The sequence below is a fragment of the Siniperca chuatsi genome, linkage group LG12 (assembly GCF_020085105.1).
Source record: "Siniperca chuatsi isolate FFG_IHB_CAS linkage group LG12, ASM2008510v1, whole genome shotgun sequence".
Classification (NCBI taxonomy): Eukaryota; Metazoa; Chordata; class Actinopteri; order Centrarchiformes; family Sinipercidae; genus Siniperca; species Siniperca chuatsi.
The window spans coordinates 8154087-8179626 of record NC_058053.1 but is presented as its reverse complement, the minus strand read 5'-3'; the positions used below and the strand labels follow the sequence as shown (position 1 = coordinate 8179626).

Below are 25540 nucleotides of genomic sequence, written 5' to 3'. Positions count from 1 at the left end.
AGAAAATATTTTACATTTATAGCCTTTTTTTGTCAATGCAGTGGAAGTGCTTGCTCTCTGATAAACACATAAGGATGGGCAAACTCGTTGAAGATAATGTCATTCTTCTTGCTTTTTTTTAGCCGGGCCAGATCTATAAATGCGAAAGTCTGTCCCCATTCCCCATTGGCCGTTGCTCTGAATGACATCCTCTGGAGGCTTTTAAGCTTTGTTTATGCTCACCTGAGACACCGTGGAGCGGGCCTCTGCACAGAAGTGTTTATGCTCAACACGCTATCCGTTGCAGTATTCTCTAAAACGTCAGGGGGCGTACAAACAAAACATTCTGTGAAGAAGCAAGAAGTCAACGAGTGTTACCAGAAGAACGCCATAGACCCAAAATGGCTGCACACTCTGCTTCACAGCTCCTCAGTGCCAAGGAAGAATTGTAATTAACTGTAAACTCATATCTATTCATGGACTTTATTGCTGTTATGCAACCCCTGTAAAGAGAGAAGTCAAGTATTTGGAACAAACAATTGAAAAATATTATTTACTCAAATGTAGATTTTTAAGATCTCCTATTTTTAAAACATTTAAAATTGAGTATTAATAGTAATTCATTACTTTATGTCTTAATTTAAGTTATTTGCTTTTATCAGTATTTGTTGCAGTCATGTTCTCAGTTGTGTTGTAATGTACTAATGTCATGTTCATGTTTGAACTTTTGAATTCAGAGAAAAAAAAAAAAACCTTCAAACTTGTTCATCTTGAAATGAAAGGCCTTGCGTGCGCAGCGGGCACCTAGTCCACAGGTCATGTGCAAGGAATGCCAGTGTGTCCAAGTATATTATGTGGTATCTTCATTCATATACGTGTAGTGTGCTGACAGTTTGGTGAAATGAAATGAATAATAAAAATGACTTTGGCAAGGCAGTTTATTTTATAAAGCATGTTTCATACAGACTTAGATTCAAGGTGCTGTACAGAGAAGTTAAAACAACTCAATTCAAAGTTAAGACAACACAACTGAAAAGAGCAATGTAAAAGAGATAAATCTATATAGAATTTTTTTTAAAGATAAAAGAGCAAACGAATAAAAATAAATAAAAGATTTAAAATAATAATACAATGATAATAAGGTCTAAAAAACATTTAGTTAAAAGCGCTTGAGAACAATAAGGTTTTCGGAGTGGATTTAAAATATGCAATGGTTGGGGCATTCCTAAAACCATCAGGCATTCATACATTCTTTGTAATATAAGCCCTGCCCACAGCACTTGAGCAAACTTTGAGGACCACCTAGAGCAAAACTGCATGCATATCAAAAATCCAAAAAAGTAATTTTTTCCGGCTTGGTCCAGAGATTTTCTGTACCAAATTTGGTGACGATTGCTCAAAATGTGTAGGAGGAGTAGTGAAAAAACTGATTTGGACAAAATTCAAAATGGCAGAAAAACACAAATGGGTGTGGCTTATATGGATAAATTCATCTGGACCTACAGAATCCAAGGAAAAAAATTTGTTTCTGAGACTTACGGTTCAAAAGTTACAGGCCAAAACGTAAAGTTTGTTGCTATAGCACCCTCGAAGTAGCCTATGATTTCAGCCATTGTTCCAGAAAAGCCAACCCAGTTTTCCATTCTATGTAAAAGTATGCAGTGATCAGCTGTATCAAAGGACGCACTAAGATCCAAAAGTTGTAAAAGTAAAAATAAAATTGATGTCTTGCTTAAATCACTATTAAAACAAATATCATTTAAAACCTTTATAAGAGCCGTGATTGGCTTGAAAGCCTGATTGAAATTGATAGTCATTTAAAATTAAGAAGTGTGTTAGCTGATTAGAAACTGCCTCTATAATTTTGCCTAAAAAGGGTAGGTTTGAGATGGCTCGGAAGTTGCTGAGGGTAGAAGTATCCAGGTTGCCTTTTTTTAAATAAGGGCTTAACAACTGCAATTTTCAAGGATGAAGGAAAGGTGCCAGACAGAAGGGATCCATTCACTGTGTTAAGAACATCAATTTATATGGAGCTAAAAACAGTTTTTAAAAAGTTAGTGGGCAAACTGTCAAGACAAAAAGTGGATGAATTAATGTGCTGCGCTATTTCTATTAAGGTATCTCTGTTGATGGGCCTGAACTCTGACATCAGGACTGGGTTCCTTGTAGTTGTAGTTGGTAAATTGAGAGTTTGGCTCAGGCTTGAGCTAATCTCAAGTCTGATACCATAAATTTTATTTTTATAAAAGGACGCAAATTCATCACACTTATCAGCTGAGAGAAAATCAGGAGCTAGTTGTTTAGGATTTGTCAGTCTTATTACTGTAGCAAATTAGATGTGTGCATTATTTTTGTTTGTGCGATTGTTATTTCGTGCAAATTGTATTGTTGTAGGAGTGGAGCATGCCTTTGTAGATATCATAGTGTATTTGAAGTTGGGTTTTATGCCATTTGAGTTCAGCTTTTCTTAGTTTAAAGAGAAATTTGCCTTTATTTAACAACTGCAGAGGGTCAGGACCTGATCTGATCAATAGCATTTTTAGGTCACAACCTCAACAGTGTGGATACACTGATGTGTGAAAGGTTTTTGTTTATACCTGCATTTTCTATAGTCAGCCATCCACCCTGAAATGCCAAACTTTCTACGTACAGTACAAAACAGTTCAATCTTGTCACCACACCACTCACCATATGACAAACCTGGTTGAATGGATACACTGAACCGATATACATCACCACTTACTCCACCTGATCTTTTGAGTAAAGTACCAGTCTGTCAGCTCAGACTCCTCAATGATTATGTTTCGAATAGATTTTCTTATTTACATCTTTCAACTTGTGTTGCCAGAGTTTGAAATAAAGACTGAGGGTCATAAATGCTTCCTGCTAAGCAAGGCTTATGGTAATGTCTGGACTTCTGCATTACAGTACGACCCTTAATCACTGCCATTAAACAGAAAGAGAAAAATACAGTCAATGACAACACCTGTATCAAGTTATCAGCAAGCACAAAATCAAACGATCACAGAAGAAACTGAAGTTGTCAGAAAGTTGACTTGATAACATTGTTGCTAAGCGACAATTCGGCCATGTTTGTAATAGCTTGACAAGCTGTCAGTCATACCTTTTGAAAAACTTCAGGTTTGGGGGATGTGTGTGGATTTAAGGCCAAACTTGAGACAAAAAAAAAACATTTTCAAATGTATCTGCAGTGCAGACAAGGTTTTAAAGAGTGTGGGCTGACTTGAAACGTGTTCCAGTGGATTCCAGAGGATTCGTGTGCTCGTGCAAAGCTCTGACAACTGAGACTTAATGTTTGGCTGCCAAACAGCTTCTCATGCTAGATTGTCACAAAAAAAAATCAAACTTGGATGACAAACAATATGAAAATATGGATGCCATGACAAGATTACACAAAATGAGTCTACCTGTAATACCCAAGAAAGAAAGGTGTTTTTGACAGCACATGAATGCACCTTTCCAAATGACAAGTGATGATAAGTTCACATTTTCAACTGTATTACCACACTATGATACTGTGACCAATAGAAAGCATGAAATTGAATGTGACTCATAACCTCAAGCAAGCTTCAAGTACAGTTTGATGTTCATGCTGCAGGGAAATGAATGGAAACCATGTGTGACAGAAAGTTAGGGAAAATGCATCATACGTTCTAAAAAGCTTTGGTCAGCAGCAATGTAAAGTATACATGAATGAAATGGACCAAATCAAGAAGAAACTCTATTGTGTTTTCAGTGGATTTGTTTCAAGTTGTTTCAACCTTTGCATATGGCACTGACACACAAAATATTCAAATGGCTGAAAAGTTTGGATAAATAAATGAAACCTGCCACTACTGGTCAGACTCCATATTCTGATGACTATGGGCAAAAATTACTCTTTAGAAGTTCCACTTTGAGTAAAATATATAGAGTTTGTGTCAAAATTTAGAAGTCAAGACTTTACATCGTCAGCCTTAAGTTAGGGGTCATAGCGAGTGTTGGCCTGAGTGAAGGCATGTTATTGGCCAGAGTCACAGCCATGGTTGTGGTTTGTGCATAAGTGAATATAACTGAGGCCCTCGTGAACGACAGCAGTACTTGACTGGGTGAGTTCGCCTTGTGTTACACTTGTGATTGATTGCATCACTGCAGTGGAAAGTCGGGTGTCAGGGCTTTTATGGGCGACTACAGTACAGTGGTGTTGAATTTCAATGGATATGCCCTTGGCCAGATAGGCCATGATACTATCCAGTTCCCACACACACACACACACACACACACACACACACACACACACACACACACACATTTAGAACATGCAAAATAATTTTTCTTTTTAAACTTTTGCTTATTTTGTCTGTTTGTATGTGAAACAACCGTTTTCTCTTTATAGGTTATGTGATCTTTTCAACTTTATCAACAGAAAAAATATGTGCCAGTCTGTTGGCACAAATATCAGAAAGGTACAACCACACCTGTGCTGACATCACCTCATTCCATAGGCTCTGATTTCGGGTCCACCGTAAACACAATGTATGACAGTTCACTGTGTGTGTGTGTGTGTGTGTGTGTGTATGTTCACCCCCGTTCTGCTCTCAGCCGGGTCCTCCTAAAACTAATTGCAGTTTCTTTCTCTCTCCCTCTCTGAATGACAGCGAGGATTTCGCTTCGCCCGGAGCGACGTCACACCAAGGTGGAAGAAGAGGAGCGCATTTTTTCCTCCCTTTATCATCCAAGGAAAACACATCGACAGACTGTGGCACACAGACGCCTCTACCTGCCGCCGGTGCGCACCAAAAAATTACTTCAAGTTCATCGGTGAGTCAGTTCACAGCGCGTAGAGAACGACCAACATCCAGCAGCACCACCAAAACGCTTTGTTTTATTTGTAAGAGAGGCAGCAGTGCTCTTCTTCTTTAACATCATCATTTCATCGGGTTAAACATCACCCAAAGAGTGGCGAGACTCCGACTGTCCTCACGACCGGAGCTGTTTCGTGCGCTGTTTCGCAGTCAGAGAGGACTTCGCTGCTTGGAGTCACTTTCTCGTTCCTGCTCAGACCGTTTTGAAAGCATGCAGTGTGCTGCGACAGATAGAGCAGAACGACAATGAAGAGGTTAACCACACCTTTGAAAGCGGACATCTCTTCAGTAGCCTCTTGACCAACTTTGTTGCGCATTAAGATGCGCCCGACAGAAGAGGAGTTGGATGATGAACTTTTTGCGCTCTTGTTGACAGACAGTTTCCAGTGAGCTTTTGCTGAGTGTACCGTCAGAAAACAAGGACCTCCTATGTATTTAAGAAGTAATCCAACTCGGTGTTGGCTGAGCTCGTCAGTACTTTAAACTTTGCTGGGGAACCTCCTTGAGGATTTGCTGCATTCACCATGACGGTTCGTCTATCACGGATCCAATTGGCCCTGTTCTTTATCTTGCTCTGTCCAGTCAATATCATCGGACTCTGGTGGTAAGTGCTCTGTATTTACCACGTGTTTTAGGTTTCACTGTCTCGTGTCAACCCTGGATTTAAATAATCTCACCTGATTTAGTTTTATTTGATTTCTGTGCACAAACATGGGGCGTAATCATGTTGGCTATATTTATCCACAGCACCATCACGCTGCATTAGCTTACCGGCTTTTCACCTAAATACCGTCTGCGTCTCTTTTGGGGTCTGGTCCAAATTCATTTTATGTTTTTATATAATAAAAAATTAAACAAAGCTGAAGCTTGTATATGCTCTAATAACCCAGAGATATAAAAAAAATTAAATAAAATAAAAATTCACCCTCACGTCAAAATTGGTCTTAATGAGACTGGGAAATATGGGTCCTCAGGGTGAAGGACAAAGAGAGAAAAACAAGGTGGTGAGAGAGGTGTCTGCTGATCATTGCCTGCAGTAATACATGGAGGAGAGGGAGATTGGTGGAGGTGGTGTATGTGGTGGGGGTTCAGAGTCAGGAATGTCAGGTGGCCCTCTAGGCGCAGTGGATATGTCATCATAAAACAATCCATAAAGGCTCAGCTCCACAAGGTGTGTGACAGACAGACAGACAGACAGACAGACAGACAGACAGACAGACAGCCCAGCCCCTGCAGATCTGCTGATAACATATTTTCTATCCATGCGGGTCTCTGTCTGTCTGTGTGTCTGTCTGTGTAGTACTTTTGTTGTCTTGTGTTTAGACAACATCCAATATTTCTGTCTTTCTTTCCCTCTCTCTCTTTTACACACAGATGCACGCACGCGCGCACACACACACACACACACACACTTCTGCAAAGCCACAGTGTTTGAATGTGAAGCTTTGTGATTTTTTTCTCCCAGCGAATCCTCCCACTGTTCATTCACAGCCCAGTCAAGGTCAATGTGGGTTGTAGTGTCAGAGAGGCTGTGTAAGTCTACTGCATGTCCTTGTATGACTGGCAGATGGACTGGCTGCTTTAGAGTGTGTGTCTCCCCAACCAACTTTTCCATTATTTTGTCACCTCACATGCGATCACTGTAGATGTGAGGTAAATGCATGGTAACCTGTGGGGATTGATTAGAATTACAGAGAATGGCCATTCTTAGGAAAAATGAATCTGTCAGTATCTACAGAATTTATTGGATATGGAACAGACAAAAGTAGCTGCTCCTCATTGCCTTTGTTAAATTACTGATTTGATGTTGTAAATGTGGGGTTAACATTGTGTACTGACGGACCAGCAGGATGAATGCTTGGTGAGTTTGGATAGAAACCATAAGGTGGAGGACAAAATCTGAAAATCCAGTTTACATCAACAACTACATCCACATTTAAACGCCGGAACAGTTCAGAATTGGCTAATCTGTTTTTTGTCCTTCTTTTGGTTGGCAAACTACAAGCAAGCATCATAGCCAACATCTGTTAAGGAGAGGGACAGACACAGACCGGTTACTCTGCTGAGTCTCAGCTGGATAAACCTCTGTCCTGTCTGCCCCATGATCTCCATCATCATTGTTAGTGTGTCTTCATGAAGTCAAACTCATAATTTTTTCTCTTTTATATAGTATTCTGTTTATGCTTTCAGTCAACTGAACAAGTCTGAAACAGTCATTGGATATTGGCTCAAAAATGCTACCTGTTGATCAGGCAAACAGAAACTCCTATGCAACGCTGATCGAATTGCTATTTTATAATCGCAAAGTTGTCTGAAAAAAATCAACAAATACGGGTTAGTGACAGTATGTGTACTATAATATCAGCAATATTGACTTTTAAAATAATTTTACTGCTTTTATGATCATTTTCCAAAAGCTCAGTTTTCCCTGTCCACTATTACAGAAATTACTGGAAACAGTTTTCGAAAAGCTCAGCCGGCTCAGTGTGGTTGGAGGGCATAAATGAGAGAGATGTGTTTGAAAATTGAAATGTGAAATTTAGCCGGCTTAGTATCGACAAAGACAAGTCACTTTTAGCCAGAGGGGTGCTGGTCTGTGGCTGAACTCTGCTGTGACCCAGCTGTGCAGGGAAAGAGGAAAAACAGTGTCCCTGCAGGGGTTAGTAATTTACATTGCTTTCACACACTTGGCTTCTTTGGGCTAAATCTGGCAAAATCCTGTCATCTGCCAGGGCTGAATCCAATTCAAAAAGAGACAGAGAATTTAAAAAAGGCAGACATGAGAAGACATATACAGTGCCAAAATTCTGTACATTTCGAACCTCTATGGATCATCGTACCATTATTACCAACCAAAGCATCATTTGTTTTTACGTCCACATTCCAAATCTGTGGTGTGATCAATTGGAAGAGAGCAAAGAACATGGAATAAAACACAAGTGATACATTAGAACTTCAGAGCTGAATTTGTAAGAGAGAGAACAAAGCTCTGACTAAGTAATGTTCAATGTCAGCGTTCTACTGGCGGCAGCACATTCTACAGGACTCAGGACATTTATTTTAAATGAAGTTGTAGTGGATTAAGGGAATCAACACTAAGAAATCAGCTACTTCCTTTTTATCCCCACTGACATACGTTGTCATCTTCTTTCACTCGCTCGCTTGTTCGCTGACTCACTTACACATTCGCTCACACAGACACACAGAAGTGCACACATTCGCTCACAGATTCACACACTCATACACACACAGTGGCCGACTGTGGTGCAGCTAGGGTGAAGCCACACCTGTGGGTAGCTCCCCAGTCTGCCAGGACAATGATGCTCTCTGTTGAAAGCTGCTGGACATACCATCATACATCTCTCTTTCTCTGTCTCATACTTGCTCCTCTTCAATGTCTCTATCTCTGTATGTCATTAGCCCTACTTGTCTTCTGAAGGAAAATACCTATCATACAGATAGCTTGTCGCTGAAGGAAAAGAGAGAGAGAGCTGCAGTGATAGACAGAGTGAGAGAGATGAAATGCATGGATATAGCTGTCCTTTCAGAGCCTCTGCAGATTAAAGCACTCTAATCATTTGGCCTGAGAGCAGAGAGCACAGCTCAGATACTCAGAGGAGTGAGGAATGCCTTTGCTCTCTTATGCTGGTTTTGACTGCTGTGCTTAGCAGGGCCAACTTTGTGTGTGTGTGTGTGTGTGTGTGTGTGTCTGTCACAGCCCCAGTTTGGCGGACAGCCCACCTGGAGCGTGCCACAGGCCTACAGGTGCACACACACTGCATTTGTGTGTGTGTGTCTGTGTGTGGGTGGGTGTGGGTGCATGTGTGTGTGTTTCAGCTTTCTCTTTTGTGTGTTTATGTGTTTGTCAGTCCAAATAAATCTCCAGCCAGTGAATCCTGGTTAATCTGTTTAACATGCACTCAGCGATGTACAAATGCACTCATTCAACCATGGAGTTATGGGAACATGTATGCACACACACACACAAACACACACACACACACACACACACACAGGTTTGTTTCACTATCCCCATGGGGGACTGTGATTGATATAATGCATTCCCTAGCCCCTTACCCTAACCTTAACCATCACAACTAAATGCCTAACCTTAACCTAACTGTAACCTCTACTCTAAAACCAAGTCTTAACCCTCAAAAAGCAGTCTCTACCCATGGGGACCTCGCTTTTTGTCCCCACGGTGACACAAGTCCCCGTGGGTTAGGGTGCATTCAGGTTAAAGTCCCCACCGGGATATAAAAACATGAAACACACACACACACACACACACACACACACACACACACACACTCACAGACTCTATAGTCATCACCAGAGGAGAGTTTCATTGTAACAGATCTTATCTTGTCCACTCCACTCCTGGTCTGAAAAGCTAGATGTCTAATCAGGACCAGAGAGATGGGTACAGATAAAGATTCAATGACGATGTGGGTTTGGCATCTGATCGAGAACTGAGTTAAATGTGTTTATGTGTGTGGGTATGTGTGTGTCTGCGCTTTTGTGCATGCATGCATTTTTGTGTTTTTGTGGGCATTCATACTTTAAGTATATTCCAGTGTCAGAAATATATAGGGCAGAGGGTAAAAATGGTCCAAGAAATGTCAAAATGCCTCTAGAATTCGATGAAGAGGGGCAAAAATAGTTCTCACAGTTTTGGGGTTGGCAGAAGCCAGCTTGAAATGCAAATGAAACATTGCAAGATAACGTAGACTTAACGTTAGCTTGCAGTGTTACAGGTTTTGATGCCTTTCGGATTTCTGCGTAAAGTAGTGGTTGCTGTTGTGGATAGTTTTGAGTCCCTTCCTGTTATTTCTTACTGTTCATTTTACTGTGACTGTTACATGTTACTGTTTTTAGCACAGTTTTCCGATCTGCTCTCATTTGTCATACTACCTGAAATGATGAACAAGCAAGATTCCCATCAAATAACAGGACAGACGTCGTCATTCTAAAGGTCTGTGATTTGATTTACTGTAGCTGAAGTTGTTTCTGGTATAGCTTCAAATTTAATACCGTTCTCTACTTACAGAAACACTAGAGGTCTCATCAGAAAACTTTGTTTTTTCCATGGTCTAACTTCTTGAACACAAAACAGTTTGCTAACATCTGTTAGCATACTTGATTTCCTGAGACACATTGTTGACGAAGGCAGCTGCAGCTAGCATCTCTGATACAGTAGCTAACATACCACAGCTCGCTAGAGGCTCTTGCTAATGTAACTCTTCACACTGAAAATAATATAAAACAACTTACTAAAAGAAAGATAGAGTTCATCTTTACTTGCTATTAGTTAATTACTCGGTTCCATATATAATGCACGTTACTCCTCTCAGTCACACTTGCCTCTTTAGATGCCCATGTGGTACAAAAAACACCAGCCTATATCAACTTTCCTGCTCTTAATATTCCATTGCTGAGCCCCACAAACATACACGCACCTTTCCAACCCCTACATTTCATCTGAATCTATTCTTGGACTGTTTGTATCATTTGGCTGTCAGTGCTGTTGGGTGTGCCACTGTTCGGTTATAACCGAACAAACTTGTGGATGTTTTTCTTATGTGAAATTGGTTTGGTGTTGTTAGGTTCCCCTTGGTCACACTTTATTGCAACAATTTAAATTGGGTGCATTACATTATGAGTGCTGAAACTTTTTATTGAGACAAATTTTATTGTTCTTAACCTTGTTTTACATCAGCAAAAAACAACATGATGTTTGAAAGTAATCGACATGTCCCAGACTGCAGGGTCAGGAAAACAGGAAAGCAATTATTGAGGACACACAGACCTTTTACACTGTCCACACAGGGATGCTGGCAAGGTGCTGAATTTGTTCCCATCAATCTTCCACCTTCTTTGTTTGGGACGGCAGACAAATTTTACATGTGTTTTGATTTCCATCTCCATTTCTTTATCACTTTATCATTGCTTTATCTCTTCTCCTCCGTATCTTACACTGAACCCCCCACCGTCTCTTTCTATTTCTAGACACCCTCTCTTTAGCTGTCTCTCTTTGACCCTTTTTATTTTCCTTTCTCACTCGGGTGTCTCAGACTAGCGCTTGTCGTGACTGTCTTCATCTCCAGCATACTTGAGGGATTAAGGAGGGATGAAATTCACTCATTCGTGGGCGGACTGAAGTACAGTTCAGCACTTTATCTATGGTGCCGTGAGATCCTTAATGAAACCTGAGGTCGCTCTGAGCACCAATGTTTAATCTCTTTCTGACCCACCTCTGGGCCCAGAAAACACTGAATAAGGCATCTATTTTTAATATCTTCATTTGAAACCTCAGTTTTTTTTTTTCCAGTTTACGGCTACATTCTGAAAGACAGTCCATCCAAGCCTTTTTTAAAACAAATGTAAAAAGACATCACTGAAATGAGCTTATTTAGATTTCTCAAGCAATATAAGCAACCGCAAGGTAAAGGTTTAGTTCTGAATTGGACCAGCTGTTAAGTTGTCGCAGGTGACAGCAGCATTGATAGTCCTGCTATCAGTGCTTTTGATTTGGGTATTTTTGTTACATTGTCTTGTTTTATCGCTCACTGGGTTCATACAGTGACTCTGTCTCTGTTTTGGGACTTTATCATCATGAAGAACTGTTCATGCGAGACAGTGTTTCCGTACAGGCCCCGATAATATCAATGACTACAAGTCTTAGTTGGTGTTTTGCACTGAGTTATCTGTTCAGGAGCTATATCATAAATGACAGGCAGAGGAACAGTGGCACTTTGCATGGACAGGATCTGATTACTGTCTGACTTTGTATTTCCTTCTCCAAGTGTACACACATGCTTTTATCTCTTTGCATGCCTGCACAGTAGTAAATGTGTCTGCTTTGATAAATGGCCGTGTATGTACTGTATATGCAGGGTTTTCTGTGCAACATGCATTTGAGTGTATGTATGCATCCACTTGAAGCATCCCATTATGAGTATTTGAGCTTTAAGAGGGTCACTTCATTGAGGCTGCAGAAGGCCACAGAGCAGGAGACAAACATAAGATATTTCTAGTAGGATTTGGGTCAGGCCAACAGTTATATACAGAATGCAGTATACAATCTTTCTCCACAGCAGCATTTCTAACCAACCAAATAAGATCAAAGAAAAAAGAAAAGACGCAAAGCATGTTACTTCAGTGCACCATTCGGTCCACTACTGCATGGAAACCAAAAGAGAGAAGTGAGCAGCAGACAATACTGCATGTGACATGCATAAATGACATATTCTGATGTCTTAGTAATGTCCACTGTGCACTGTGCAGACACCCCCTTAAGCCACCCTAGCTCTGATAAATTTATTAATTCTGCTTTTCTTCACACTTGCCACATGAATTTTGGGAGTCTGCAATGAATTCCATCCCATATTCTATTCAACCTTGCAGGGATGCACACTTTTATGTACCGATCTCCAAACAAGGGCAAGAATGTTGGGTGCTTACAGTCATCCTATTATCCAATTAACGCACCCCATTTTTGGGTATATCGCCAGCAATGCGCTTTTCCACCTCAGTTCACTCCGCTTTGCGATTCAGACTACATTCCCTTTATGTGCTCTAACCAATGTCTTTCTCCATTGTTTCCAGTATCCCCTTGCAATTATTGCACAGCTGCTCAGTCTTAGATACTGAATAAAGAGAAAGCAAAAGATGAGTTTTTCTTTAATATACAATCAGTCCATTTCTGACTCAACACTCACGGAGAAACATTACAAACAAAGTGAATGCAAACTACCACAGTTCATTACAAAGTGTATAAGTACACAAAAATTTCTGTTTTACAATTATTGTTGCATCTGATCTTCCACCAGAAGCAATCTTTCTTTATCTCTTTCACCAGTCTACTTTGCCGTATTTTCTTTTGTGCAAAAAGAGATCCTAAGGAAACTTTTCTCTCGTTGTCAAAGCCCTCTAACTGTCTCTGTCTTTTGCTTCCAGGACTCCATCCAAACTTCATCCAGTACATTCACTAGTTTTACAACTCTACACCTCCCATTGTAAAAACCAGGCTGGCTATTGTGAGCTGCTGACAGAGCTGGCTTCCCAGCGCTGCCCCTGGCACATGCACACACAAGCAGACACACACAAACACACACAGGCTCATACAAGCAAATACAAATAATTTTTCTCACATCCATAAAAAAATCTACACACACTGTATAGAAATACACTTGCATGAGTGTACATCAGTTTCATTTTTCTCTCTCTCTGTCTTTCTCTCTCTCTTTCACTCACTCACACACACACACACACAGCCTGATAGCGTAGGGTAGATAATGAGTGGTTGTTGAGAGGGAGTGTGTGTTGCTAAGTATTGTACCTGTACCTGCTAATTAACACTACAGTGTCTGTATGATTTTATTGTCTGTGTAACTACCACACACACACACTTGAGGAGAACACACACAGACATTGTACACACAGAACACCTGTATTGAAAATACAGCATTGTTTCCATAGCGATGTTGTCAATACACTCTTAATAATCATAGAAAGAATGCAACGGTGGGTGTCCCTGGAGTGTGCATACAGAGTGTGTGTGTGTGTGTAGACAGTGCATGCATACTCTGATACATGCAGTTGTGCATGTATTCTTATGTGCCATTGCAGTTATTATATTTTACTATAATTTCCAGGTTTTCACAGATATCATGGCTCATACTGTAGGATTAAGTACATTTGCTCCCCCTAATCTGCAGGCTACTTGGTAACTTGAATCATTAGAATGGATTACAAGGGAACCATAACTGTAATCCATGCTGTCTGCCATTATCATATGTTTAAGACGTGATGGATAGCCGTATTTGGGCAGTTTGCCTCTGGATCTTCCTTTCCATGATGTTACTGGCTAAGAGGCTGACATAAGAGTCCCTACGAATGGTGTTTTCATTTGGCATCACGTGTTGACATGTCAGTCTGTCATATAAATAGCTTTATTAAAATAAAAATAGATATGTTTTCAAAAACACAGAGACTGAGCGTGCAAGGATGAATATGCACTTGTGTGTGTGTGTGTGTGTGTGTGTGTGTGCGCAAATCTCATTCTCGGTATCAGACCGCCAGGAGAGGGGATTGGCAAGAGCGTTTGTTCTGCTTCTTAAAACAAACTCTCGAAGCAGATGAATGATATCAGGCGGTGCGATTAACAGGGACAGGGCTGAATGAAAACCTATGAGGTAGTCTTTTGCTCACGCTCGCTCTTTTTCTCTCCCTCTCTCTGTCAAGCATACCCTTCTGACTCCTATTTCATGGTAAAAATTGAAGGTATGGATCACATCTGCTGAGATTCAGTGACTAAAAGTCTACTGTGGAGAGGAGTCAAGAGAGAGATGGAGTAAATGAAAGGGGGGATGTGAGAAAAGGAATTTAATGTACATAAAGTTAACAGCATAGAGGGGATGAGTAAGGGACAGGAGAGGAGCAAAAGAATGGAAATAAAGTCATCTCATGAAGCCACTTTCCTGTTATGCCACTGAAGTGGCCACAGCCGCTGGCAGTGCTTCTAAGTGGTAGAGCCAAGCCCCTCTTTCCCATTAAGAGTTAGAATAAACTATTTATCTTTATTATATACACTCATCTGTCAAAGCTATTGATGAGATCCAGCGTCCATATTCATCAAGTACAAGATGTATATATATGTATATATATTTTAACGTTTTAAATATTTGAACTACATGAGGCACGCTTGATTTATTTTGCCACACTTTTAAACTTTCTTTTTAGTAATATAAGATGTACATTTTTCATTTAGATGGGTTTAATCTGGGGATTTTGTTTTTAGTAGTGCTGATTCAAAGGATATGTGTGGTTTAAGCGGTGAAGTTCTTAACTGCTGCAAAATCTCCAGGGAAGCTGTATCATCAGGAAATCTAGAAAGTCTGCCTTCTGGTTTACCAAAATCAACTTAGCATTAAGATCAACTGTAAACGGCCTGTCTGTTAAGAGAGTTCCAACTGTTTCACTTCCAACTTTGTGAGGACCACACAGTTCTCCCGAGTGCAGTCCAATAGCAAAATACAGAATCTGACGTCAGAGCTAAGCTGCCTCTGGGAAACTCGGTGCTCTGTTGTCTCCCACATGCCTATTCAAGAAGCACGTTGTCGCCACAGCTGAGGAGTGGTGGGTAGAGTTGGCAGGCTTAGCAGCCACAGAAAAAACTTGCATTTGGTTTGTGGCTTCTGATGAGTGCAGCCACATTGTTACACACACTGTGTAATTAAGTTAACAGGTGTTGCTCACCAAAAAGAAAAGTGGGAACTTTTGTATTGTTGTCATGTTACTTAGAGATTGTTCCTTTCTCTTTTCTAACAATATTTAAACTTTTCTAGGGCGGTGGGCAGTCCGCTGGTGATGGACCCCAACAGCATTTGCAGGAAGGCGAAGCGTCTAGCGGGGAAGCAGGCTGAGCTGTGCCAGACTCAGCCAGAGATTGTCAGTGAGGTGGCCAAAGGAGCCAGGCTGGGCGTCAGGGAGTGCCAGTACCAGTTCAGGTACCGCCGGTGGAACTGCACTAGCCACAACAAGTACTTTGGCAAAATACTGCAGCAAGGTGAGTGAGGAATGGATGTGTTTTGCTTGTCGAAATCTACCTTTGTGTCTTTCTATTCCCCCCTGTCTTTTACCCCTATTATCTAGTATGGAGTGCCATTTATACCTACTTAAAGCAATAGTTCGCCATTTTGGGAAATACCAAATTGATAAATTGATACCACTCTCATGTCTGTATGCTAAGTATTAAGCTACAGCCAGCAGCAGATTAGCTTATCTTAACCTAGACTGGAATCAAGGGGAAACAGCTAGCCTTGCTCTGTCAAAAGTTAACGCGTTAATTTCGAGATATTACGTGTTAATTAGTGAATTTTAGAGGTGGTTGTAAGCAGATATTGTTACAGTTGAAAGAGTCAGGCTAGCTGTTTTCCCCTGTTTTCAGTATTTTTGCTAAGCTAAGCTAACTGTCTCCTGTCTCTGTAGCCTTACATTGAATGGACAGATATGAGAGTGGTATTGGTAATCATATTTCCCAAAATATTGAACTATTACTTTAACACAGGCAGAAACTTTATTGTAATTTGTCAATTTTTTTACACAGGTATAAAGTGACTAAATAAGCATTAGCATCAACCAAATTGCGTTAATCAGGTCATACTAGTTGTTTGGATTTGGTCAGGCAAAACACTTGCATGTGACTCAGTTCTATGGATTTTTGACCCTTAACCTAGACATACATAGCTGATGGAAGAGATATAAATTCCCATAATCATCTTTCATCTCTCCATCAGCCCTTCCAAAAGCCTTTCACATGGTTTGAAAAAAACATTAAAAATACTGTCATGTCTTATTTTTCAGTCATGAGTACCTTAGGATCTGAACCCATGACCTCATGACGGCTTTACATCAACTTGAGGTCAGATCCCTGTCTCATGGCACTCCAACAGACAAGGGTAGCTGTTGTATTTCAGACCAGACGTATTCACACTTGACTGACTCTCCTCTTCATCAGATTGGGCACGCTTGAAATGATCAGCTAAAATTGCCTTTTCTCTTAACATCTCTCTTAAGATCTTTTAACATCTTCCTCCAGCTCTTTGAAGTCTGTAATATAACTGATGTTGGGTCACTGCTGGGTCTTCTCCAATTACTGTGTTGGGTTTTCTCTTGTATGATTAGATTCATAGAGACCTGCCTGTTTCTTCTTTGACTGGTACCACAGAGAGCCTTTATCTCTGTGTTTAGTCAACAAACAGGGAATAACCAATGTTAATATTCAATAAAAAATGTGTCAAGCATGTTATTAAACCCATTTTGGGTCTCACTGCTAAAAGATGTGCATACTGAAGTTTTGTGCTCACCTGTCATTAATGTCACAAGGAAGTGGCACATGACATTTTAATCATATTCATTTATCGTGCTGTAATATAACAGTCAATACTGAATTGTTATTTTCAATCTTCAATTTCAATTGTTATTTTCAGGCTTTTTACATCAAAGCTACTTAACTTTCCCATTTTGGAAAACTTGTGATTACTTCTTAGCCTAAGCGTACTTAAAAAAGTTCCCTTCAGGAAGTACACTACTCTTTAAATGTTGCTTTATGTTAACTTTTAACATTTTCCTATATTGGGAAAAAAAAAGTCGACAGCCAGAATGACTTGGATACAGACATCTTGGTGTGGAGCAGTTGCACAGCAAGCATTTAACTTTAAGTGTAAGGTGGTAATCAAAGCCAAAAATATTGACATTTTTAATTAATCAGAAATATGTAAAATAGCAGTTAGATGTGTCAAATCCTGGACTCTGCTATCAAAATAGAAGCCCTCTGTGCCAGAACTTTGCACTGCTACAGTCAGTCTGTACCTAGAAGTCTGTTATAATTTCTAAAGACAAAGTTTTATAAGAATGTGTGTCTGTCCTGTTCCAAACACTGCAGATTTTCAAACATAGTTGTGTTGTATGTTGCAGCCAGGAAGCTGCATTAATATGCAGTTTTTATGCTCAGAAAGACAGATTGAGATAGAGAGGAAGAAAGAAGGAAACAGGGACAAGAATCTACCAGTAGAAGACAGACTAGCAATTAATCATAAATTCCTGCATGTCTATAAGGGAGGCCAAAGTGCTCCTCTGTTTTGAAGGCTTTGTCCTCAATTGCCTGGATCTGCTCTTAATGGCTGTTTATCATGAACTAGTACCAGTAAATGTCAAAATAATGGCTTTGTATTTATTGCTCACGCTCTCTAAGTGGTTTACTTAACTTCATTTACCTCTATTTAGAGTTTTATGTGATAATAGATTCAAATTATTCTAATGACCTAAGTTTTTCTTTGTAGAGTAATAAGACAATCCTGGTGAGAACTCAGTCCATTCATCTCTGTGTCCATGGGGATGTTGGGCATGACCTATTAGTGGATTGCATGCCTAATTTAGCTGTAGAACACTCTCAAATACTGTTTGTATTATAGGGGGTTCCAGTTGAAGCTCAGCTCCCCAAATACAGTCATGAATCGCTGAAAATGTAAATTGTGAAATTGTGGGTGGTCTTAAAAATTGACTTGAAAATACAATTATTATCTTTTGCTATTCTCCTGTCATATTTTATTTCTGCTAATGCTTGCTAACTGCCCTTCGCTGGTGACCAGCAGCAACAATGAACACTGAACTTATACAGTAGATATATAATAAATGAATAATAATAATAAGTCATAGAAATATATATATGTATATATGTATATTTATTTCTATGACTTATTATTATTCATTTATTATATATCTACTGTATATAATTTTTTTGAGTAGCATAAAGGGAACTACAAAACAAAACAAAATCTCAATATACAACCCTGTGTTGTAAAATGATAATTAAATCTATCTTGTATCTTGTATCTTTCAATTCAATTCAATTCAGTTTTATTTATATAGCGCCAATTCATAACAGAAGTTATCTCATTGCACTTTTCCTATAGAGCAGGTCTAGACCGTACTCTTTATAATATTTCTTGTATCTTGAACAGTGTAAACTGCCTTATGCCGCATTCACTGAATTTCCCCTGGGTTTTTAGGGGTTTCTTTGCCGATATGAAATTGCTTTTTGAATAGGCAGGGAAGCTGCTTCGTGACAGTAAACTATGACGAAAATGTTTCTGTCTGAAACAAGTTTTATGTAGTTGCATCAATCCCTAATGTGAGTTTCATGTGTCTGTGTGTATACATTTCTATAAAGAATTATTTTCTGTGTTCACATGCATGTTTGGGTCCATCTGATGACCATATAGTCTAAAAGCTGGTCTAAGTATATGGTAATGATGACGTCCGTGTGCAGCCTGGATTGTTTTTGTAGAACTTTAAATTGGATCTCTGGACAAAGAATATTTCATTGTGTGGTTATGTTAGGGTTTTAAGTGTACAGTGTAAGCCACAGGGTGTTTGGGTCTGGAGCACAACCAAGCTGGCTAAAGCTTCCTTTTCTGCCTCCCACAAAAATATCACCGTGCTATCTTCAACCAAATATTCAAACATAAACCTTGCAGCACTTGTATCTAGTTTGTTTGCTAACCTTCCTCAGAAATGGGCTTTGCTTTGCGACATGTTAAAGGGTGGCACGGCTGCTGTATGTCAACATGTTTGTCTGAGACTGTAAAGCTTGACGGTGGAGTAATGAGATGAGTTGAAGGGATTCTGTACTGATGATAACTGTATGTGAAAGTGTGTGTGTATTTCATACAGTATAATGTTTTAGTGTGTGTGTGCTCAGATAATAGGGGTTTTAGTTGATTTCACAACATTACTGAAACACTGCCATTACACACCTTTATTGCAAGAAGTGTGAATGAATGAACATGTCGGCACAAGGATGACAACTTATTTTGCGTCAGAATTGAAATGTTCTCACCTCTGGACATGAAGCTTTCATGTACAGTCAGCTTCAAAACAAGGTCGAATTTCTGGTTTCTCCTCATTAATAGGTAGTTATTATCCTCTTTTCCTTGATCTCCGCTGTGTTTAAATACAGCATACAGACATACAGACCCTGGAGTGGTCATGACTCGCAGTGCGAGCCAGCCAGCATACAGTGATGCTAGTAATCACTTAAGGGATGTTGCGGCTCTTCTTTGAAAATCATGATAGATTGTGCACTATGTGTGTGTGTGTGTGTGTGTGTGTGTTCGGAGTACTGTACTGCTGTAGAATAAACAAGGACTCTTGCTCTGGGCTGTACAGTGGTTACAAAGTAATTAAACCAGTCATCAATCGTTTCAAATATTTTATCACTCATGATCTTCACAGGTATAGAGACAGGTATACGCATGTTTACACCTTTGTGTTTTCCTGTGTATTTAACTGTTATTTAAAGTAAGTGAGTAGAACAACAGGACTGTATGTTTGGCTGACAATATGATGCAGTGATTCCCCCTAACCTGATCGTGAAAACACCCTTCAAGATTTGATTTATGTGCTATTGTATCGTTTTAAGCAAAAATCAGGCAAGTACACAGATAGTGTCATACATAAAATGCTGATTGGGTTTAAATAAATAACATAATAAATGCATAACATAAATTAACATGTATGAATTCATTTAAAAAAACTAAATATCTAAAAAATTGTCGACCCGAACAGACGCTTATAGACACCAATGCTAGCAGCAGCATGATGAGCCAACAATTAACAAGCAGCTGTGGTCTACAACAGCAGCAACACTTAATATCCCCCTCTATGTCACAGTTCACACTCTCCGGCTCGCCTCGAAAAACACATTTTTCCCCCTGCGATGCTTATCAGAGCTGTTAGTGAGGTACGCTCAGATCCACACAGCTGTAAGACATATTATAACACAGAACCGAGACCTGTGGCAATTCAATGGGACCCTAGCCAATCTGAATAGACTGAATATAACTTGGACCTGACCAGACTCTGTTACTAGGAACCAAGTGGATCCATGAAGACCTGTAACAAAAAGGGGCCTTTCTGTGTGGACTCTGCATGTTCTCTCTGTGTCAGTTTAGGTTTCATCCAGGTGCTGCGGTTTCCTCCCACAGTCCAAACACATGCAGTTTAGGTTACCTGGTGACTCTAAATTGCCAGTTGCTGAGAGTGTGAATGGTTATATGTGTCAGCCCTCTGACAGACTGGCAAGCTGTCTATACCCAGCATCTCGCTAGTGTGAGCTGGGCTTGGCTCCAACCCCCAGTGGCCCAGAACATGGAAACTCAGATAGTATAGTATCGAAAATGGACTACAAATTTAACAGCAAAATATATTGTTTGTCCAACCCCTCTAAACATCATTTGTCTATACCTTCCATCATAAATCTGTTTAATGATGTGACAACGCTGGTTAAGGTTTGGATAAGTTTAGGCACAAAATGACTGGTCAGCTTTAGAGAAAGATTCAATTTATTTTCAATTAAATTTTATTTATATAGCACAAATTCATAACAGAAGTTATCTCATTGCACTTTTCCTATAGAGCAGATTTAGACCATACTCTTTATAATATTTTTTACAGAGACCAACAAATCCCACCATGAGCAAGCACTTGGCAACAGTGGCAAGGAAAAACTTCCTTTAAAAGGCAGAAACCTTGGACAGAACCAGACCCAATGGTGGGCGGCCATCTGCCGCTGCTGTAATAAGATAATGGTATGGATGAAAATAACTACTTCATTTAGGTTAGGGTAGCTTCATCAGCATGGTTACAATAATAAACATGTGGTTAAGGTTAGGGAATGTTGTTATGCTTTTTAAAAAAGCATAAAAAAATATCTTGTATTTATTTGCATTTGTTGTACCTTTTGTTAGCCTCAGTTGCAACAGAGAACTTCTTCCAGTGACTTTCTGTCAGACTAGATGCTGCAGGATGAATTGCAGTCTCCTACTGTCCTCACTGCATGCTCCGATCTATGTGTATTTGGAAGAAGCACCTGATGTGGCTACCAGTCGCTGTAGGTGTCATCAAATCCACTAAAACAGATGATCCTCAGAATTAACACCTCACCCTATAAGAAAACACATTTTTATTAAACTATGCTTATCTGGACTGTGAGGTGATTTTACATTGAACTACTTTCAGCTTTAACATCCCAGACACCCATTGTACGATTGCCTAAAACTCAGAGTATTAAAAGAATATGTGTTAATTCCTGCAGATGAGCCTTCTGGAATTAGAAGCAGACGTAGACAGGCCCAGACACCCGCCGTGGCAGAGAATTTGTTTGGAATTCATGTCTCCAAGGAAAATATGAAACAGGGTGCCTCAAATCATCAGATTTTTGATAGCTTCTTTTACGCATAACAATACTCTTCTCTTTGTATTCTATCGATTTGCAACCCTCTTCTCTGTCTTTTTTATATCTCCTTACTCTCTGTTGTTTGGCTTTCTCTCTGTTTGTCCGCTTTTAGTTGGATGATATTTCGCCCCTGATCACTGATACCTTTTTTCCACCAGCAAATGAAGTGATAATACTTTTTTTGCTTGAATTAAACATATATCATATATTGTGAAGATTTCCTGTACTAAATGCAGTTTCACCAGTGTATCCGAGGACATCTGGATAGGCTCCTAGGTTGTTTGGACACAGCTTGTGTTGCTATCACCATATTGTACTAATAATGAGTTGTGTGCTGATGTGTCACACACGTGTCTCTAAATAGATCCAGGGATGTTTTAGAGATGACACATCTTGATTTTAGTATGTTGCTGCTCCTGAAAATATCAGCCCTATTCTGCTGAACAGCAGGAACAGCAAGGTGTGGCCTTAACTGAGCTAAAGTCACACATACAAATTAAATTATGTGATTTATTTAATCTGACCTCCATCACAGCCAATACAAATAAGACACACAAAACATTAGACAAGCTGACTATTACTAAAATGTCATAAATGCTTCAAATCTGCATAAAACGATACTTTTCACACACGTACGCATTGACACACAAACTTACAAATGTGCCTGCATTGGAGACATCTCTTTGTGTTGGGGTGTACAGCTGGTATTGATATCACGCCGTGCTGGGGTGTGCAGGTCTCGTCGCACGCCACCCATTCTGTGTGTGTGTGTGTTACCATTCCTAATGAATCCCATTCACTGAATCATGCGATATGGAGTTGGCAGTGTTGACGGTGATGACTGCACGCTCGCCGCCTTCCAGCTCTTAGGAATAACAGTCTCCACACACATACAATGGCTTGCTAAGTGGCTATTCTTTTTTTCCCTCTCTTTCTCTCACACACACACATATATATACATATATATAATCAGTCCCTAGTTTCTCATCTATCTAGGCAGAGGTCTGCCATTGAAATCATCAGTGTCCCCAACAATTCCCACTGCTTGCTTGTTTCCAGGCAAAATTTACACACTCTTATTAACAAATCCCGTGAAAAGACCAAAACTCAGCAAGGCATTAATCTGTCAGTACTGTGCCACTCAGCCCCAGACCCATTCATACTGAAGACAGACAGACAGACAGACAGACAGACAGACAGACAGACAGACAGACAGACAGACAGACAGATTTATTTATATATTTATATATCAATTTTTAAAAAGGCTCAGTCATTTTATAAAACAGCTGGGCACTGTAGTTTTCAGCATACGTTATTCAAACAGGAGTAAATAGTGCATTTGTTATTTTCAGCAGCGGATTAATACACATTTAGTGCTCTCACGAGTATTTATGGCAGCAGGACAACGTATGCAAGATTGACTCAAAATAATCTACAGTGCCCGTGTTCATGTTAATGAAGGAACATGTCCTCCAGTGTCCTCCAGAACATGTCCTCCAGAACATGTCCTCCAGTTCATCTATGTGTTTTTAATTGTCTTTGGACAAAAATTGAGCTCTGTGTCACAGAGGAATAAGATAAATCAGGCTTTTGATACACATACTTCTTAGTTACATCAGTTTATTGTTGGTTTTGGTCTTTTCATGGGATTTGCTCATAATAGTAAAAAAAATATAGAATATTGCCAGCTTTATCCTTTTTATTACTATTTTGTTTCCAAGCAATGCTTAATTTAATCCCAGTAATTAAACACAGAGGTTTAAAAGGATTTGAATGATTTGGAAGGTTTTAGATGTTTAGATTTGTCCTGGATCAGCTCTAATAAAGATTTGCCAACAAAGAAAGGTTACGAAGACAGTCAGGTTTTCATAACCAGTGTTTTAACTATGACAAGAGCAATAGGCTGATTTAAAGTCACTGTCAGTAGCACACAAATAAAATTCATGAAAAAGAATGAATAAGATATTTTGAAGCATAAAGAAGCATTTTCTTGTTTCAGCTCACTAGGTCTCTGAGATTCTTTCATAGCTGCTCTTTTCTTGTCGAGTAAATGACAATAACTTAGGATAAATATGTGTTGAGTCGAGGGTGAGAATGATGCTGAAGCCACTGGCGAGGATAGACGATCAATTTGCAGTTGTGGTTGGACATGCCTTTAGCCAGGAGTGTTAAGCTCTGCACCCAAAATAAACCAGCAGCTGTGGTGTGTATGAGCGTGTGAGAATGTGTATGAATGTGCATGTGCGAAGGAGAAATAGCCATCCTCTCAGCACCACAAATCCAGTGACGCTTGAGATCGTAGTAATGGACCAGGATTGAGAGAAAGGTGCTTTTATCCTGTTCCATATTGACTGACTGGATGGAGAGAAAGATGCCTGGATGAATGGATGGATGGAAACCAGATTCTTTCACTTGTAGTGCTCTCTCTTTTTCCCAGTTGTTGTCCTGTGATTGATTGTGGAGGACATGGGGATGGTCAAATATAAAGAACTTCATCAAAGCGTATGTCAATTAAAAGATCAACAAATCTCTGCGTCATCATGAAAATGTTGAAAGTGAAAGTGTTAAAATGAAAAAAGAAAAAAAAAGAAATGCCTGCGCCTGCCTGTGTGCATTAGCATATTTGGATTGCTCATTCTATTTTCCAAAACCTATCCTTCCAAATGAACGGCCCTTTTTTCAACCTCCTGCTTAAATTTACTTAGAGGGATAGTTTTTGGAATATGCTTACTGTAAAACTTAATCAAAAATCTATTAAAAGCTGATCCCTTTTACTGGCCAGGTGTGACTACACCTTTTGACAAATAAATGCAGGTCTCAATTAGTCTGTTTTTTATAGAAGTTCTTTGGATGTATAAAACCTTTTAAAGCCCACCGGGTCACCCGCTTGAGCTAAGCTGTGCGACTTGTGTGCAAACCAAACATGGGAACCAAACAATAAAAAAACCCCTCTTCTGCTTGTCCCTTGTACTGTAGATATCCGGGAGACAGCGTTTGTTTATGCCATCACAGCGGCTGGTGTGACCCACGCTGTGACCCAGGCCTGCAGCATGGGAGACCTCCTGCAGTGTGGCTGTGAGGCGACCAGGAACAGAGCACCTCCAAGGCCGTCTTCATCCTCCTCCTCTGGGGATGGAGTCAAGTGGGAGTGGGGGGGCTGCGGAGATGATGTGGAGTTTGGTTATGAAAAGTCGAAACAGTTTATGGATGCCAAGAGGAGAAGGGGCAAGAGCGACATCAGGACACTCATTGACCTGCACAACAACGAGGCTGGGCGGCTGGTAAGAAATGGTTACAGAATGAATACCTCAGTATATATGTGCAGTTTCTGTTTACATTTTGAATGACTAGAGTTAGAAATAGATTGAACCCATTTACAGTGCACTTGAAAAAATTATTTTAACTGCTACTGTACTGTATTAAACACAGGTCTGATATTTCACTATACACTATATAAAGATTTTAGCAGGAAAGGTGTTGCTTGTCCTGTGGAATGTTCCATCATTCCACGAACATCGAAAGACATTGCCCCCAGTCATATTTGTAAGCTGATATTCTAACAAGAATCAGGTTTCTAAAACACAAAAACAAGAGCGTGCCACACATTTTGTTTTCAAGCCTCCAAGGCAGGTAGCTTCTAACATTTCCACAGCCCTTGTAGAAGTCCCTCTTTGTGGCTCGTATGAACACCAAGTGAAGTATGGCCTCGACAAGTCATGCTACCGAAAGAGTGGAGATAAAGTAGCAACCTTTTAGAGTAGCGTGAAATTTTATTATAATCTTCCAGATCACATTTACTTTTAGCTGTCAGTGTTTTGTTTGCCTCTGTTTGTTACACCCACTTGTAGAAATGTTGACACATGCACAAGAAAAACACAGGAGTTACAAAGTTCAC

General features: G+C 39.8%; 1 protein-coding gene across 1 annotated transcript in view; it reads left to right on the top strand.

Moving 5' to 3' along the window:
• The first annotated feature begins 923 nt into the window (after window positions 1-923).
• The window catches only part of wnt6b (wingless-type MMTV integration site family, member 6b), a 29632-nt gene continuing 5015 nt past the window's right edge, over window positions 924-25540 (top strand). The window contains exons 1-3 of the mRNA XM_044217732.1: window positions 924-5448; window positions 15194-15414; window positions 24622-24926. Coding sequence (XP_044073667.1) covers window positions 5369-5448; window positions 15194-15414; window positions 24622-24926 — 606 coding nt within the window. The 5' untranslated portion in view covers window positions 924-5368. The remainder of the gene's footprint in view (window positions 5449-15193; window positions 15415-24621; window positions 24927-25540) is intronic.